The 19197-nt window shown below is 43.0% G+C and overlaps 1 protein-coding gene across 1 annotated transcript; it reads right to left on the bottom strand.

Annotated features, from left to right (window-relative positions):
* Positions 1–1536: 1536 nt before the first annotated feature.
* Positions 1537–19094, bottom strand: SUPT7L (SPT7 like, STAGA complex subunit gamma). The gene is made up of 4 exons (XM_058801517.1): positions 18682–19094; positions 11611–11935; positions 9932–10169; positions 1537–6683 (listed from the first exon to the last, which is right to left on the bottom strand). The coding sequence occupies exons 1-4, from the start codon at positions 19092–19094 to the stop codon at positions 6421–6423; spliced, it is 1239 nt and encodes a 412-aa protein (XP_058657500.1). The 3' UTR covers positions 1537–6420.
* Between the last annotated feature and the right edge of the window lie 103 nt (positions 19095–19197).

Raw genomic sequence — 19197 nt, 5'->3', positions numbered from 1 at the left:
AGCAGGATGTTTGGATGGGCACAACACTGACAGTGAGGCACACCTCCAGGGACAGTTTGGGCCAGAGGTGGCAGCCAAGATTTGAGAGAAAAGCACGCAGAGTGTATGCCAGGGCCCTGACAGGCACCAGAGGCAAAGACCCCTCACAACACCCAAGCCTTTCATGCAGCTCACTGCTGCCTATTGCAGTGACAGCCTTCACGCATGCTGAAGCGAGGGCACCTGCAGTCCAGGTGCACAAGTGATGCTGCCACGACTCTTGAGCCGATTCCCAAGGGAAATGGTCCAGGAGCAGGGGTTGTGTCTGGCCTGATGAGTCTGAAAGGAAATACTCTGCAAACCACTGAGGATCCCTGCAAAAGCAGCGGTGCCCCTGCCACAGATCCTGCAGCCCCACTCTCCCCACTGCAAAGGTGCCGAGCCCACCCCGAAGGACTTTTCTTCCCAACTCATAATGAGGTCGACTTCTCTCACGCAGAGTTTCCATAGCAACAAGAGGCGATTCTAATCTCCACTATAAAAGAGGCGGCGAGAACGGCAGGGTTTGGAGTTCGGGGTTTTGGGGGAGCGCAGAGGCTGCGGCCGCAGCGCAAGCGGCCGCCCCCGGCTGCAGCCCCGAGCGGCGAGCGGGCAGCACCGCCCCGCGGCCACCGCCGCGCCCGCAGCGCACACGGGCCGCCCGCGGGAGCCGCCGGGGCACGGCCGCGGTGTGGGACCCCCGGGCTGCCACCCGGGCTGCCGGTGTCGGGACCCCCCGGCTGCCACCCGGGCTGCCGGCTGCTCCCCAGGCTGCTGGAGCAGAGCGATCCCAGGGCTCGGGCTTTGACCTGGTGGGCAGCAGTGGGAAGGGGGCATTGCTGTCCTCTGCCTCCAGGTCCTGGCAGCCCCGGGACATCAATTCAGCTGTGCAGGACTGCGCTGAAGCACAGGCGTGATGGGAAGCAAGCACTGTTCCCTCTCCGGCCAATATCCTAATTCAGGGTGTGCTATTCACAATTGCTTAGCAGGGCTAGCAAGCTTCAAACCTCCTTGCTCAGCCCTGCCATGACAGAACAGAGGGGAAAGCACACTGTGCTTCATTCACTGCAGTCTAAAGAAAAAAAATGCAGAATGTAAAATAAGTAGACCGGCACATAAAAGAGCAAAGCACACGCAAAGCACACGGCTTGGAGCAGGGCTCCTAGGTAGCCTGTTAATATAAGTAGTAGAAGTGTATATAAGTAGTTGCCCCAGAAACAGCACTTGCTTATGCTGGATGAATACCAATAGTAGCACTGTGGTTCTAATATCACTTCAGGGGCTCACTAGCACAGGCACCTGTGCAAAATAAGACTTCCATTTTCCCTGGCCACATCCTTGAATAACATTTCTTGTCTTCCTGGCTGTGATACATCATCCCAGTACCTTACTCAGGCCTGTAAAATGTCTCCTCCAGATCCCACATAAAGGTAAACAGAACCCCAAGACCGGCTTTCGTGTTCACATCACCATTCTCCAAAACCAAAAAACAAACACAACATCTTTCAAATTTTTGTTTCTGAATCGTTTTATTAGAAATTACAAAGCAACTCTCTCCAGGAGAGCAAGGGAAAAAAAAAATCCAACCCTGAAATATTTCTAAGCAATTTTGTTCCATATAAACACAAAGCAAAGTTACATATTTCTTTCACATGTGTGTACAAAAACATTTTAAGTAAAACATCCTTCACACATAACATGTGCATTAGTCTCAGAACTGAGCACATAATCAGATTGGCCTCACCTACCCTACCTAATCTTGTTTTCCTGTTTTCTTTTTAAATTGTACATTTCTATGCAGGAAACATCTCTTTTTCTGCACAGCATTATGCATATTCAAATTATCATGGATGGCCTTGGAATTAAATCACTAGGTAGTGCAGTCTGACATAAAGCTGTACACATAAGTTGTTACACTGCCATTTATACAGCAAACTTTACTGGATACCAGGCAAAACTCTTCAAAAAGAATAAAAAGGTATTGCTAGAGGGGAAAAGGAATATGGTACACAGCACTCTCTCAACTACAATCCTGTATGATTCCTATGCAAAACACTTCAAAAGCCAAGTAATTTACAGATCTTGCTCTCCAAATTGATATCAAAGTTCCTACCAACTTCAACCATGGCAAAATAAATCACTGTAAGACATCAATGCTACTGGATATGGACATGGTCAATACTCACTGTTCCCATTTTTCATCCACCCACTTTTGGAAAGCAAAGGAGAAAGATGAAAGAACTGTAAAAACTGCAGACTGTTGAAGCAGGTGGGTCAGCAGAGTGCTTCACCAGCCATCAGCAAGGAAGCAGAGAGAGAGAGCAGAGCTTCATTCAAGCCCACTGCATAATCTCAGTGTGGTTTGAAATTTGGGGATAACATGGTCAATGAACACACCTCACTAGTTGCCCAAGGCTGCATTAACACCTAGCAAAATCTTCTTGGATTCATCAAAAGAGCATATAGTCTGTGAGCTAGTTTTTAAATTTCACTATTTCATGCATGATGAACGCCACTGAAAATATAAGAACCATAAATGTTCAGAGGTGAAGGGCTCACCCAGAAGGTAAAGCTTCCACATGCATAAAAGGAAACATCAAGCACACAAAAGTCAGCTGCAACCCTTAGCACAGTGGGGGAACAGGAGGTACAGCTATTACTCTGCCTGCATTTTTAAGTGTTTAAGCAGTGCTGATGGGTTTCTCACCTCTGCATAAACATGCAGCCCAAAGAGAATCAATAGCACTTCTCCCTTACACTGCAACAACACAGCTGACTCAAAAGACAGTGAATATGCACTGCATTTAAATACACTTGAAGTACTCAGGCTTGGCTTGTTGTAGAGTGTGCGTTACAGGGTGAAATGGGTGTGGAAAAGGAATGTGAAATAAAAAAATAACAAAAAAAAAGTTAAGACAGAACATCTGCACATGAACAATACAGAGAAAGCACTTAAGAGTAACACTTATGAGGTTTAACCAAAGCCCTAGAGAACACTATATTTTCATTTTTAGCCCACTTGAAATCTTGCAAATGAGCAAGCGATGCTGGCAGCAGTCACTCTGTCATTTGGCTCCCAAAAATAGTGCAATGGACTTTGCATAAGTACCTGGCTGCAAGAACACTACTGCAAGAACCAGTCTGCAAAGCACCTACAGAGAAAGGCCCAATGACAGGCGTTCTCACAGTGTCAAAGACACAGCTGGCAAATCAGGCTGAGCCTCAGGGCCCCGTCCTGGCACATTCTGTGTGTTGTGGGCAATGCTGGATCGGCTGGTTTAGCTGAGATGGGCAGCCTGCTCTTAGCCCTGTACTACCATTTGAACTGCAAGCTCTAGAAAAGAAAAAGCACTGGCCCAGCAGGAGGAAGTCTCTGATTCCCATCCAGGAAAGGCTTAAGCCACATCACTTAACTCATACACTAACAGTGTGGATATCTTCAGCTGAGGTAGTCAAGTTGAACTCACTTCATGGGCACACAGAGTAAAAATAGACCTTTCTGAAAATGCCATTCATTCAACCAGCTTTATACTTCTACCTCAAGGCCAAAAGGACAGTGACCTAAGAAATTATTATTTCTATTCATCTGCAAGTGTGGTCCAAAGGAACAAGTTTAGATGTAGACATGTAAAGCTGAGTGAGAAGGTACCACCCCAATGCCTTCCTTGTACCTGGACAGCTGAACCGCAGAGTTGTGTTGGTCTTTGTGATCAGCAGTTTTGCTTAAAATCTGGGTCATACAGGACATTTCAGTGACCATCTAAGCATTCTCCAGCCAGCAACAGTCCAACTGAAGTGGAATAAAAGCTTGCAGCTCTCACAAAACTCTCTGAATGCTTACTGTGCCTTTTTCTTGCAGAGTAACTAAATCTCAAACACACTTCTAAAAGGCAAATATTACTATTCTTTTTTACAGCTGAGAAAACAGGGACATTGCAGCTTGGCTAATGGTGACTCAGGGGGAATCAAAATAAAGATTTCCTGGTATGCTCTTCTACTACTGACTAGGCTTAAAATAGTGAGAATTTACCCCCCAGGAGAGACCTTTAAAACTCTGATGGACAATTTTAACTCCATTGTCCATAAAAGCCTATGGTCACGCATTCTTATTAGACATTGAGACATTTTCTGTTTGGATTCCACTTCTATAAAGTGGAAGAGAAATACAGTTAGGAAAAAAGAATTAAGGCAAGGCATGTTATACAGAAACAAAAATACTATGCCTGAAGCTCATTCTTTCAAAAGATAAACCTGCAATTGTAAAGATAAATGGTAGGTTTGGTAAATTTCCCTCAACCATCCCAAGGGGTTACAGGTATAAAGCCAGTTTAAGTGGCTGTTCATTCTTGATTCATGTTCATTCTAGCTCTTTTGAGAGAGAGGCACACTGAATCAAGTTAAAGACCGAGTTGATCAACTGAGGATTGTGAAGAACAAAAAAAATTCCATCAGTCAGCTGAGCCATAAAAGCAAGCAGCAAAATAGATTCTGTTTCAGACTAAGCTGTCAAGATAACAACCTTGAATATGAAAGCTCAGCCAGCCTGAAGTTGCTGCACTCAATCCAACGACAGCAAAGGAAAAGTTTGCATTGCCAGTACAGGCTCATACCATTAGTAAAAGCTGTTTCATTCTCTCCAGAAAATCACATCAACTTCCCTGAACAGATGATCAAGTAATCAACTAGAGAGTAAGCTCTGCTGGAAGAACTGGTGGAGAATGTGAGTGTATTGGCTGCAGAAGACATAGAACTGTGGCATTTAAAATCCTGAGAAATGTGTACAAGACAGAGTCCTGTACCTTTAGGTCAACATATTTTGTTTTATTTAAGGAATGTCTCAGCAGAACTTCACAAGGGAAATTCTGTCCTGGCCACCCAAAGGAACCCAAGTGTGCTCCTTTATCTTCAAAGACAGCCTTCTCAAAGTAAAAAATCAGTCCTTTCTGACAAACAGAAATTAACAGCAGGCATGACAGAAGGCCAGCACAGATGACTGAAGAACTCCAGACCAATTTCAAACACCAACAGAAAGGTACACAGAAGTGGAAGTGATGATGGGCTGGCCAGCAGAGATACAGAAACACAGCCCAAGTATGCAGAGAAAATTAGGAAAGCCAAAGCTCAGCTGGAGTTCAAACTGGTAAGAAGTAAGAAAAAGGGCTTCTTTAAGTACACTGGAAGCAAAAGGAAGGTTAAATAAAATATGGTTTACTGTTCAACAATGCAAACAACACGGTAACAAAGGATGCTTTTGCACTTTCAGGCTCACGTACACAACATCTTTTTCACCTGTTTTCACTGCAAGTTCTGCTTTAAGACCTGCCAGGTCCTCGAGCCTTCAAGCAGCTCTAACAGGAATAAAGCATTGCCTACAGCAGGGGAAGACTGAGTTAGTGAGAACTTGGGCCCATTGGAACCAACAGGCTGAATGTGAAGGCACTGAGGGAGCTGGCTAATGGCACTGTGAGACCATGCTACAGCATCTTTGCTATGTCACCATCATCATCATCAGTGACAGCTCTCCAACTAAAACACCCTGACTGAGGACTCTCCTGCTGCCCACAACAGCCAGCAAGCAGGCAGCCAGCACTCTGAGGGCAATTGTTGTTCCTCTTTACTCAGCGATTGTGAGACAGAGTTTGGAGGATGTCATTCCTTTTTGTGCTCCCCCTTACAAGGACACTGCAGCAATTTCAGTGGAAGGTCACAGAGCTGGTTTGGGGGCTAGAGCACAGGACAAGCAAGGAGAGCTCAGGCAACATGGTTTCTCCAAATTTAAGAAGAGAAAAGGCGAAAAAGAGATCTCATTGTATATAATCCCTTAATAACTGGGTTACAGAAGGCAGTTAGACTCTTCTCAGAGATGAACAATAACAGAACAAGAGGCAGTGAACACAACCTGGAACATGGGAAATTCCAACTAGATGCAAATATATTGTTTTTCTTACTGTGATGGGAAAATGTTGCCCAGAGAGAATTGGCATCACCATCCTTGTAGCTACTCAAATGGACAAAGTCCTTAGCAAGCTGTTCTAACTGGCTGAGACCTGAACAGGAGGCTGGATTAGAAATGCCCCAAGGTCCCTTTAAACAAAAGCATTCAATGGTTCTGTAACTTAGAAAATTTCCTCACAACTGCTTTTCACAGGCATGTTCCTCATGAATCTGCCAAAGCAAGCCATGCTACCATCAAATGCAAAGGGTGATCTTCAGTCTCATCAATCAGGACAGAGCACAGAAGCCAGCAAAGAGGGGGCTACACATCAAACCTCTCATAGCCATTTCATGCAGGTCCCTCACACACCAGGGCCAGCCTTGTGTTGGAATCATCACAGTACTCTACTAGTTCCTTCCAAGTGTCTGTTGCACACCATCAGCACTAAATAAAAAGATTGTTCCTTTTCACATCTTCTTCATCTTTTTCTTGCAGCGCTGGTTGAAGACAGGTGAGGATCCCATCAGGCTATCAGCAGAATGAGAACCATAACTGCTCTCAGAGCCGTTGGGGCTTTGTGGCATCCCAGCTTCACTCATGCCTGACATTGGTTCCTCAAAGACATCACTGCCGAGAACCCCGTGACCATGTACATTAGCCTCCTCATTCTCCTGTGGCTCCATTTTCACCTGTGCCAGGTTCCACAGTGGGGAAGCATTCACCTCAGCCCCTAGAAAAGGAAAAAGCAAACAGTAGTAACTGAGTAAAAAGACAAATCACAAACAGCACGCAGATAAAAGGGACAGCAGCAAAGGTAGAGATAGAGGAAGAGTAAAGCCACAGGTTGACTATGCTGGGGGAAAACAAACAGAACACACCCAAGCACTGTGATCAATAATAAAAATATCTGTTGACTTATTTAATAGTCCAATTACCACTGCAAAAATATGATGGATGTATCCTTTCACTGTTAGCCTGCACGTAATTCTCTCCATGAGAAACAACTCCACTCTCCAGAAGGAGTGTCCCAGCAGCAATGAGTACAGCAACAGCACGTGGACTAGACCCTGCATAAACAGGACTCTGAGGCAGTCCAGAAGTCATTACGAGGTCCTTGCAACTGTCAGACATCCTGGGCTTCTGCAGGGGAGGTGAAGTGAGCAGGCAGAGGACTAGGTAGATGAACAGTCCCAAATTCCACTTGCAGCACTGAAATGCAGGGACATCAAAGCAGCAGTCAGCTGCCTGCCTGCCTGCCTCCTTCTACTCAGCACCCACAGGTCTCATCCCATCCTTGAGCAGAACAGACAGAAATCCTTTTGGCTCAGCCTCACAGATGCCCTGCTGGGAAATAGCTCCTCCCAGCCTTACTTTTTTATAAAACTTTTCTGTATTAGTGTGCAATCTGAGCACTGATTGAGGATTTTCTGTAAGAGTTTACCAAACCATATTCCTTGGTAACAGCAAATGTTTTCTCCCCAAGAGAAGTAATTACAGATTGCATTATATCTGTTTAAGTTTAAAGTGAGACAAAAATCCTATTAAAAATACACTAATTGGTCTCTTTGCTGAGATGGGCATAAACAGACCAGAACTGAATAAACTGTGAAATCCTCTCTCTCTTGTGTGGGGGTAAGCTCATGTAGAAAATTAAAAAAACACCAAAACAAAAAACCCAACCAATCAAAAAAACAAAACCAACAAAAAGACCCACTAGAAGAACAACAAATAAAATAGGAAATAAACTATTTTAATAAGTTTTCCAAACTTCATGTCTCAAAGAACATGGCTACAGTTTGAAAACACAACCAAAGCTCTTGTACTGAGCCAAACCTATGACCATTCCCTATTATCAGTATACTAGTAACAATAGGCTGTTAATAGTAGAAATTACAAAGAGAACAAATGCTCCAACATGTGTCTGTGCCAAGAATTCTCCTTTATGAAGAAGTCAGGCATCTTTTCCAGATCAGCTTCACCAAAACCAGGTTCATGAGACATTTTGATAACACAGCCTACATTGGCTCAGTTGCCTTAATGGAAGCCTTCCTATGTCAATTATAAGTAAATGCATGTCTCTCAACAACAATGGACACACCATTAAAATGCTGTTCCACAGTTACAGCTCCAGACTACATAATAATCAAAAGTGCTCACTAAACTAAACTGTGTCTTTCCTTCATCAGTTGCTCTTCATCGCTCAGCCTCATTCCTTTCAGCTCTGTCACCTGTCACTAAGAGTGTCACTAATGACTAAAAGTACTTAAGCATCAACAAAGGATGTTTCATCTTCAAAGCACTTTAACTTCAAAGTACTTCAGAAATAAGCTAATCTTCACGTTACCCTGAGAGGCGGAGGAACAAGGAACAATTTTGCCTCCATTTTCCCAACTGCAATGAAAGTAAGCAGCCAGCTCACAACGGCAATGTCAGACATCCACAAAAACATAGGAAGAACACGGAAAGCTGTAATGACAGTTTTGCCCTCAGACACTGAAGCCTCTCTGCCCTCCCTGCAGGCTTCACACCTGCATTTTGAGATGGCAATGGTCTAATTGCAGCAGCTTTTTCTTGCTCCTTAGGATATTACAACTCTCCAACCTGCCCAGGTCTAGACTGGAACTTCTCACAGATGAGATCTCCAAAGGCTCTTGTGAAGTGAAGAGGGAATTTCAGGAAGGAACAGAGCACTTGTACTCTTAATTAGAAAACATCAATTCTGTATCAGAGAAGCAAGAGGCATTTAATATACAGCTAGCGCACTAACCTCTTGGTCTCAAGTGGTGGATGCTAATACAAAGCCTTCCAGATGAAGCACTTGCAACCCTGGATGGGCCAGAGGAATTTGCTGCTCCATCTCCCACAATATTGCAAACAGTTTACATTTCAGAGGTGACATGGAAAACAGTATGAGCTTTCAGAAAAACATTAGATGGATTTATGTTTTTTAAAACTCATAAAAATGCAAAAACACTAGTGGACTTAGAGGTATATTGTAGAAGAAGCTAGCAGCAGGCTTGCTAGCTAAAGAAGTAAGAAAAAGCTGATAAAGAGCTCTCTCTAAGGCTGTAACCAAAGAGACGGAAAGAAAATAGATAAGAACACTTTGCAGCTAGACAAAGTATTTTTAGAAAGTTAGCTAAAGTCACTATAACTTTTTACCAATAGCATTATGTTGACTTATTGTAGCCAATTGCTAAAATAAAAGAAACACAAACAATTAGAAAGTGTATAAAAGTTAGCCATGCTCAAAAATAAAAAGTTACCAACTGAAACCGCTTATAGTCTCTACTTTGTATCATAACCACCTCAACAGCAACAGTATACTCTAACCTCACTGTATATGCTACCTAGCTTAGGGTTAATAGGAGGATTGGCTTCATTGTTTTTTAACCAGATTTTTAAGTGAAATAGTTATTGCAGGGACTTCCAGAGTTCAGATGGTTCCATGCAAAATCTAAACTGCCTCTTCTTCATTCCAGGATGTTCAGCTTCACCTAAGAGTGAAGATAATGGAATTTCTATGCTGACATAGAGAAGGCATGGCCATAGCAGATTCTCCCATGCCTGCCACCAATGTTCTTCGATGTCACCAAGGGATGGCACTTTGAGGAAAAGAGTGGTCTCCACAACCCCACTAATTCACTCACCATTTCACTTTCCATTGCCTCAGCCAAGTACAGCAGGCTTTAGGGTACACAGTGGGAGGGATTCCCAGGAGCCCATTTCACATAAGTCACTGATAAGCTTTCATAAAATAGTGACTGTCATTACCAAGGTAATTTCTGAATATGGAGGACATCACCAAGTACCATTCATATTTCCAGAATTCATTCAGTGCCTGAACTATGTAAGGAACATGGCTTTCAAGTTTGCAGGAACATGAATCCATGGACACAAATCCAAACCTAACCACAGGAAACAAGATCACAAGGAACTGCTGAAAGACTGTTTCCAGGAGAAGCAAGAAACCCCTACCTGAAGTCTGTGGGGAAGCTTCTACTTCCAAGTTGGCAGAGAAGCGCTCACTTTGACCTCCAAGAACTCCAACAGGCAAAGACTGGTCACCAGAAGCCAGATCTCCTTCCAACTCTTCACTTATGGGGAAAGTAATATCACTAACAGGTTCTTCCTTAATTTTCACAGGTTTTGTGTCTTCTGCTGCCTTTTCAGGGTTGACAATCTTCTCATATTCTTCAGAGAGCTGCTTGCTAACCTGTCAAAGATCAGCAGGTGAAAAAGAGGCCAGAAAGGTGAGAGTGACTTCAGAGGCTCTGATAGCAATTACATTGCAGTGCACTCTGTTCCCTGAACATTATTAACATCTGACCTGAATGAACAAGTAAACAACTTACCAGCTACACAAGAGATGTTTTTTGCCTTTAAGTGCACCTTCTGTTCTGTAACAAGGGACTTTAATAAGAGGTTTAATCCACTAACATCTGACTGATAAATATGAGTGCCGTTATTTTGTAAACAGAGATGATGAGGCTCAGAAATTTAAACAGAGCATGGAACAAAAGCAAAATGTCTCAGTCTTACTCTTTGGTTTTACCTATAAGATTGTTCCCATCCTCCAGTAACAAATTCAACCCAGCATGAAAAACCAAGTGCTTTAGATCTTCAACAACCCTGTAGTCCCCACTGGGCAAAGCCTGAGTATATTCTGCCAGATTCACAGCAAAAAACACAGAAGTTTTCTCCAGTCAGAGAAGTCAAACAAATATAGGAATCAGATTTAGAACTATCCTGCACTTCCAGAAACTTAACAACAATAAACAATTACATTTAAACATTTCAGCTTTCATCTGCTTCTAACAAATACTTGTTTATACAACTAAAACCTATCAGTCAGTGACCCGTGCTCAGGAAAATTGAAAGACTTTTTAACAGCAGAAGCAAGGAAGAAAAAGAACAGCAAAGCCTATTTCCCCCTTCTAGATATACTTCCAAATAAAGGGGCTACTGTGGACCTCAGTCCTGCATAAAGAACAATGACTGTTAAGACAATGATCAGCTGCAGGGTAAGAGTGAACTGCAGCAGCAGAACAATGCAGAAAACCCAGATTCCAAAAGGACAACAAAACCATTTGAACAAAAATGAACAGAACTGGAATTCTGAGCAGGAATGTTTCTAACAAAGACAACTCTTTGGAATGTTATTTTTATATAAGAAGGTAGCACCTGCGAGACAACTCACATCACAAAATACTACCCTATACTCCTAAAGCTAAAGGAAGTCACTCCTTGCTTAAGCACACACAAACCACTTTACAGCCTAGAAATTGATCTCTGCTTTCATGTCTTCCAAAATGTTAACCGTCAAATATCCTGCTAAAGGAGAAAATTCAGTTCCTCGGTCAGTTCCGATTTCAACTCTACTCGATAATTTTGACTGGGTAATTCAAGAGCTAGGAGACTCTTCTTAAATTCAGGCAAGAATTTAGCCATCCATAGAGCATCCTTAGCAGTCTCACTAGGAAGACAAATAAGGGGCTCCATCTTCCAGTATAAAGTTCCTGTTCTCTTTCCCTTGATGACTCCTCTCCACACCCAGCAGGTTTTCCGGTCAGATTTCCCCTCAGTAAGACTCAGGAATAAGCAACTGTACCGGGGGTGCATTTCTTGTGCCGCCAGGTCCCTCATGCTCCCCTCACCTGAAGCATGTAGCTGTGATAATCCTTGATGCGGTGCTGCCAGAACTTCTGCAGGGAGAGCACGCTGCCGATGCCCACCTCGTGGAAGACCTGCTCCATGACGTCAGGGAAGGGCGTGTGGCCGAGGCGCGCCTCGCGGTCCACGGCAAAGCGCAGCAGCTTGGTGAACTTGAGGCAGTACTCGTGCGCGATGTCCGTCAGCGTCTCCAGCACGCTCTCGTTGGCGCACTCAAAGCCCGTGTGCGCCAGGATCGTGGCCATCGACTGGTACAGAAGCTGCCGGCAGGAGGACCAACTCAGCTCTGTCACTGGCTCCCCTTTGCCTCTGGAAAACAGGAAAGGCAAAAATAGCACACTTGCAAAAATCTGAATGACTGGACCAGTTGAAGAGGTACTATCCATATTAAGGTGATGTACAAAGGGGGTTGGGGTTCTCCACAGCTTCTGTTATATATGATCACCACCTAATAAGTGTTTATCTGCTTTTCCTTCTTTCCTCCCTCCAAATCAGCACTTCCAAGTTTCATTTTCCCTTCTAATGCGGCAAGATTTTTTTGGTGATTCATGAATGTGGGATGCAAATCTTCTGAACCCTTAAGCATCTCCCTTCCCACCCAAGAGCTCTTCTCCTGGAGAAATAAATGGGTCCTTGACACAAACAAAAAAAAAGGCATTTTAAATAACATGAATGCAAATAATTTGCCCTCTCAGTTAATTACATTGCTCTTCCTTATTATCTCTGATGTCACAGGCCTAATAGTCAGATACAAAGGCTTCTGGAATAGACAAGATTGGAATTTCTAAAGCAAAAGACACACATAAAAAAGCAAGAAATGGGACACACATACATTTCATAGAGGTACACCGTAGTCAAAAAGGCTGTTTCTCTGCTCTCATTTCCAGTAGTCACTAAGCATGACACTGAAAGAAGTATCTCCATATGCAACCTAAGATGTGAACACCAGGCCCTGGGAGGAGGCCTGGAGAAGTTTGGCCATAAAACACCATTCCCTGGTCTTGGGTTTAAGATTTCCCTCCTCTGTTGGTAAAGGAGGAAGGAGTGACTACACAGGATGGAGGAGATGGAGAACAACTGACACAAGCACTTCAAACATCATTCATTTATAATCACCCAACCAAATTTTTCATCAACTTGAGTTAACAAATAGATATTCCCCAGAGGAATATCTGGGGGATATTCCTCTGGGAATATCCATTTGTTAACTCATGTTGATGAAGCCTCTGATGGAGAAACACATATCTACCAGATTTCTCAACTTACAGTTAAGGGCATGTCATCTACTTGCCCGTATCAGTAACATGGACTTCAAATGCTGATGTCAAAAATCAAATTCCATTACTACTAAGTATGATACTCATACACTTTTTTACACTCCATTCAGCACCAGGGGCAGAGCTAACTGAGCTAACAATTTCACTCTCCATTTCTTTCTGATCATTTTCTCCCAACATCTTCCACATCACACTGGAGATTCTCCTCGCTGCTACCCCAGATCACCTCCATCACCACACACTCTTTCCAGCAGAAGGACCTGATTTAACAGCACACAGACAGTACTGATGGCTTTATAAAGTTCTCACTGCTCTCCAACAATTCATGAGGAACCCATCAGTCTCACCGAGAAGCTGGGCCACAGAGCCTCAGCTTCCCCAATCCTCAGAGCTGACACACAGAAAACACAGCAGTAAAACCACTGAAACACAGCAGTAAAAAAGTGAGGAGGAGTGAAAAGGAAGGTGAAGCTTAGAACTATCAGGATGAAAATTATTCATTTTTAAGAACGCCAGCACAACACTTTCTGATTATTCAAATAAAGGGGGAATCACACTATATTAAGAGTGGCATATGATCACATTTCTAAGTAGATATTAAGAACAGTAAGTGAATCTCAGGTCATGGATTCATCCCAGCTATTAATTGATGGAAAATTATTAGCATCCCAATTTCTACTCAATTATGTAACTACTTTGCAAAGCAGACAGCAGGCACCCTGACAAGAAAGATTAATTAAAAGATCATCAGTTTCTTTATAAAAAAAATGTCACCCATACTATTTTTGCATCTCCCTCACTCCTCCCTCCACCTCAGCAGCAGAATTCTTAAGTTCACAAACAGCCATATGTCTCACACAACACCAGGACCCAGAGTTTAAAACAGAAATAAACAACCATCAAAGAAAATCAACCAGAAAACAATCTTAAAAATCATGTCTATAAAAAAGAATCTCTTTTTTAATATAAAGGACATACCTAGCTGTCCAGCAGCCAGCAGTGGAGACCATCTTATGCTACCAAACTTGAATGCCAGGCTACTATTAATCTGTATTAGACATTCACAAAAAACACTCTGGATAAACTTAAATTACACAGATTTTATACTTAGCCACTTGCAAAGTATATCAAAAATCATTCAGTAATGCATATCACTGCTCAGAACTAGCAGAGAATATTGTGTCAGTTTTAAATTCCTAGAGGAAAAGAAACTAACTGTGAGCATTAAAATGCAGCTAGGTCACTGTGCTGGAAGGCACATAATCAACTTGAAATCTAATCAATTAAAGACAGAAAGGCATTTCAAGTACCGTACTCAAATCTAAATCTCCATTTCTTACTCTTGGTAAGGCAAATCAATTTGGTTTTGTTTTTCTTATGTTTTCTTCTCTTGTTTTCCTGTTTCTCATAATAAACAACAGAGAAATATGACTAAAAGCCAGAACGGAGAGCAAAAGATGAAATATTGTTGGAGATGTTAATAGAAACCAACAACAAAAATAATTTTTCTTCATCTCATTAACTTCCAGGTACCCTCTGATAAGAATGCACAATAACAAAAACAGTCCTGTAGCCACATTTATGTTGAAAGCAGTTATCTACTGTCAAGCCTTCCCAAAAAGGACAAGCCAACTTCTTCTTTTCCATGATGATCATAGCTAAAGAGCCTTTGTGACAGATTTCATCCAGATACTCAGCACCAAAAGTGCAGATATTATCATTATGCAGAATGCCACTCTCTGCAGCACTTAGTTCTTTTCCTGAAAGGCTCAGTCATATATGTACAAGTAAACACAAGTGCTTCAATCCCTGAAGTTTTGTCACCAGAGATTAGCAGAACAGGGAATTAGGCCTGTGACATGGAGGCAATCTCCTCTATAGAATATACAGTATGAAACTTACCACAAATACTGGCCAACTTGCCACTCTTCAATTTTGTATTTCTAACAGTGCTATATATGTTATACATGGGTCACCAACACTAGATGATGTTCCAGACAGAAATCCACCTGTCAAGCTACAAATTCATTAGACCCAAAGGCCAGCCTTCTCCCACCACTACCAAAAACATGCAGAACTTTACAGCAGAAGACATGAAAATAGTGTCCATTTATACCAACCAGACTTCTTTTCTGATTTAGTCAGTTTTCAGAACTCACAAAAGGCCCACTTTCTGGGTCAGTCAGTGAAATGACATAGAGCCACCCCACAAAAGCAGCACCATCCGTCTCTCCAAGCTCCTCTCCTGTAGGGCAGTTTTTCTTGGAGGGAAGGGAGCTCATGGCTCCTTTGTCATCTAAGTGTCTTCAGGGGACAGGCTAAGTCAGCACAAGGATCAGCAGCTGAGGCTCAATCAACTGCAGGAATGGATTGAAGAGCCCTGCTCCCTCCTAGGTGAGCATAAGCCAGCAGCAGATGGAGGGAGGGACTGCTTTTCCTATGAACAGGACAATTTGATGAAACATTATGCTGTGAAGTTGAATTTCTACCAAATGAGCTGCAACAAGGTTGCTTTAGAGCCAATTTCCCAAAGCAGTAAAATAAAGGAGAACATTGTAGAAACAAGATACACTAGTCAGAGAGAGCACCAAAGAACACCAACTCAAACCACAAAGTTGTTTTCTTTCAGGAAACAGCCTTTTTACACCTCATCCCAGGTAAGTCTCTTTTTAAATACCTCTGCTATGTCTACAAAAGACTGCACAGGTATGAACAAAACATGTTCAACAGATAATGGTAAAAATAAATTGGGTCTCAGTGGCATAACCCAGACCAGTCAGCTTAGAAATGGACTAAGCCAAAGCCCTTAGATCATCAGGGGAAATGTCTCCTGCCCACTTTAATTACCACTGCTCCAAATCCTTCCCTACATTAAAACTGCTGTCCCACTGACATGTACTCCTCTCCTTCTGTACAGACATTTCTTCACTACAAGTCCTTCTGCCAAGAGCTGCCTTCCCATTGCAAGCTCCCAATTTTGTTTACAGATTACCTTTCAAGGCAAGCCAACGTGGCCAGGAATGCAAATGACCAAATGAGAAATCTGTTAAGAACCCAACCATGCACACACAAGAAGAGGCACATGAGTAGGCCAGGCTTCTTTTGAAGATGGATGCATACTAGTCTGAGGAAGCTGAGCAGAGAAGATGGAAAAGCTAGAGGCTGCTATACGGTAAGAGTCTCCTGTCAAAATGGTAGTTTCAAGTCTACAGTTCCTTACTCATTCTTCATCAGACTTTAGGCTTCTTTTCTATTTCTACACCAGCAAAACCAAATGTTAATCCCTTATTGTGCATTCAAGAACTGTAACATCACCAGGACCAGATGGTACTTCATCCAAGAACATTAAAGGAATGCAGGGATGAAATGGCTGAATAGCTGTGGTGAGTCTCCTCTTGCTTTAAACTGTCTTGGCCCATGAGGACCAGAAGACAGAAAATGTGACATTTTCCTTTAATACTTTCAGAAGAGATGTGGAAAACTGCAGGCTGGGAAGCATGGATATATTTTGGTGCATCAGGGAAATTCAAAGAACTAGAAGACACACAAGTAAATATGTTATGCTCAGAAAGAACCCAGAGAGCTTATTTTTAACAGTAAAACCTGCTTCACAAACCACCCAGAGTCCTCCAAATCTATCAGCAAGGGAGTAGATGAGAGATCTCCACTCTGGAGTCCAGGTCCTCCCTGGGGAATCTGTGCCAGAATCAACATATTTTTTATCATGTTTTTTAACATATTTATAAACAGTCTGGAAAACTGTAGGAAAGGAACAGTGTAGTAATTATAAAACCATTGTTAGTACAGACTTTGGGGGATTGGTAACAGCAAACCAACTCAAAAATAGCCATAAATTAAGCTCTGCCTCATCATACAAGGAGGTAAGGGTTAGATATGGGGCAGAGGAAAACCAAAACCAATTCAGGAGATAACAAAATAAAAGACAAGGGGACAGTGTGTCAAAGAATGAAATGAGTAACAGGGAAGCAGAAGAGGACAGGCCTACATTAACTAAACCTATGACCTGATTCAGGCTGGCTACTCTTTTCTTCCTTTCTTCTCCTATCTAAATGTACCTACACTACTTCTCAGAGACAGGCTACTGACCCAAAAAAGAAGAATTAAAATATGGATTTATCCAAATACTGTAATTCTGACAACTGTACTTCAGAAGGCAGCCCAGAATTAAGCTCTACCATGTTTTATTAGGGGGAAGAATGTTCTTGCTTTAATTTGATTTTACACACTCAGAAGCATCAGCAAATCATAGAACTTCATTTTTGTGACTAGAACAGCATCCATAAAACAGTTGCTATTCTTATTCATGTGTCTCAAAACAGTTAGAAACAAACATGCAACAACAACTCAAAGCCTTCCCCCTGGAAACGCATATATGTGTTTGGGTTAGCAAGCACACAATTAAATTCTAGAATACACTGCAGCTCATTATAAATCCACTCAGTCAGCCAGAAAACATTTCATTTCAAAACTGTCTCTCCAGTTTCCACAACGCAGTCCTTACACTCCCCCACGTGGCTGACCACTAAATAACATTTCTTTACCCGGACCCCAAAAACTCGGGAGGAGCAACAGAATGACAAAGCAGCCCTCAAAACGTGGGCAGAGCCATGGAAAGCTGAACTTCAAGGTGAAGCCACTGAGGAGGACAGAACAGAACACTTCTCAGTCCTACAAACCACAGGGCCACGGTGCAGGAGTCACAGGCCCTGACTACTCTCACAAAACTGTACTTCCCTTCAGTCTCTGCTCTCTGCTAATTGCTTTGTATCTTCTGAGAAGGATGGCAGTATTCCTCCAGAAACAGCACTAAAGAATCACTCCATTGTTCAGAGAGACCAAATGCAACATCTTTCAGTAAAATGCATTTTGTACAACCTCAGGCCATTAAAGATCTCAGAGGGATTTAACTGATAAATTACATTTTGTTGATGTACATTTACCCATCTTAAAAACTAAAATGTGTTATCTTCTCCCTCAAAATGTTCATTAGTGGACATAGTAGCAAGGATTAATCCCTTCATTTAAACGCACATAACCTACAAAGTACTGTAAGATATTGCAAGAAATGCAACACCTCCTTGTGAAATCAGTGCCTGCCAGAAGGACTGACAGATAGAGGTGGCAATACTATTTAATCAAAGGCTGGCAGCAGAGGTGGAAGCAGCACAAATTTCCTTTACCCTTTCTCCAGCTGGTGGAGCCAGTAGCAGAGACAAGAATTCCCTTCACTTGTGCTCATTTCCAGCTCTGACTGGAAGCCCACCAAACTGGGTGGAATGCCCACCCTGTCACAGTGAGGCCACAGAAACCTTACAAATACATTATCAAATCATCTTAGCAGAACCTACAGCTGAACAGCCTAAACCCAGTCATGTGTTTTCTGGATTTGCAATTACAGTAACACAACTTTAGTTGCAAGTGATCTGAACAGAAGAGATTTCAAATCCTGTAACTAAAACTGTGGAAACACCACTGACAAAACCATGCACGTGCATTTAGCGTGGCACTAACAAGATGGAAATCAGCACCACACATCCACATTTCACAGACAGGAAGGAAAAGCAAGCAACGTGCATGTTATTCACACTTGGAAAAATACTTGGAAAAATCCAAGTATTTCCTTTCTAAAGCCTATTTTATACTTTACATACAACTGCTTGACCCTTTGGCCTAAGGGAATCAGCACACCTACATATATATTTTAGAACACTCAGCTTTCCTTCAGCCAAGAACTAACCTAAAGAAATATCAACAAACCTGTAGAAATCACTCTCTGGGTCACTGTGCCTCAGCTGAAATGGCATTTTGGGAGTTTTGCTATCCAGAGGAAGCAGATCATCGGGGAGAGGTGGGGAGGCCGGACAAGCTGGCAGAGGTTCATTCTCTTCGGTTTTGATGCCCTCTGCTTGCTGCTGGTTCTGAGCCTGGGCGGCGGCGATGAGGCTGCGCAGGCGCCGGTTGTGCTGGATGAGCTGGATGGTGTGAATGGTGAGGCTGCAGGGCTCGGAGGGGATGTCCAGCATGGTGGTGGGACGGGGCTTGTTGGCGGACGGCTGGTGCAGCGGGGGATCCTGCACTTCCACGGTGCGGAACTCCCGCTGCAGCAGGTCAAAGGAGCTGCGGTTGGCCTGGCTGGAGGAAACCGGGATCTCGCCCCAGTAGCGCAGCATTTCTGCACAGGTCACCTGCGCTGCTCAGTGCCCAAAAGAAGGCTGCCAAGTGCTGCGGGTACCTTGTTGCAGGGAAAAGCACTTTGGGCAGCAACAGACACAG

This window comes from Ammospiza caudacuta, chromosome 3, assembly GCF_027887145.1.
Source record: "Ammospiza caudacuta isolate bAmmCau1 chromosome 3, bAmmCau1.pri, whole genome shotgun sequence".
In the NCBI taxonomy this organism is placed as follows: domain Eukaryota; kingdom Metazoa; phylum Chordata; class Aves; order Passeriformes; family Passerellidae; genus Ammospiza; species Ammospiza caudacuta.
Note: the sequence above shows the minus strand (reverse complement) of the source record. Positions and strands in the feature narration are given on the sequence as shown.

Coding starts and splice junctions, on each gene's coding strand:
- SUPT7L (XM_058801517.1), bottom strand. CDS start 19,094: ATGCTGCGCTACTGGGGCGAGATCCCGGTTTCCTCCAGCCAGGCCAAC. Junction 11,936..18,681: donor CCAGAGAGTGATTTCTACAG/GTTTGTTGATAT, acceptor CCTGTTTTCCAG/AGGCAAAGGGGAGCCAGTGA. Junction 10,170..11,610: donor ATCACAGCTACATGCTTCAG/GTGAGGGGAGCA, acceptor GATCTTTGACAG/GTTAGCAAGCAGCTCTCTGA.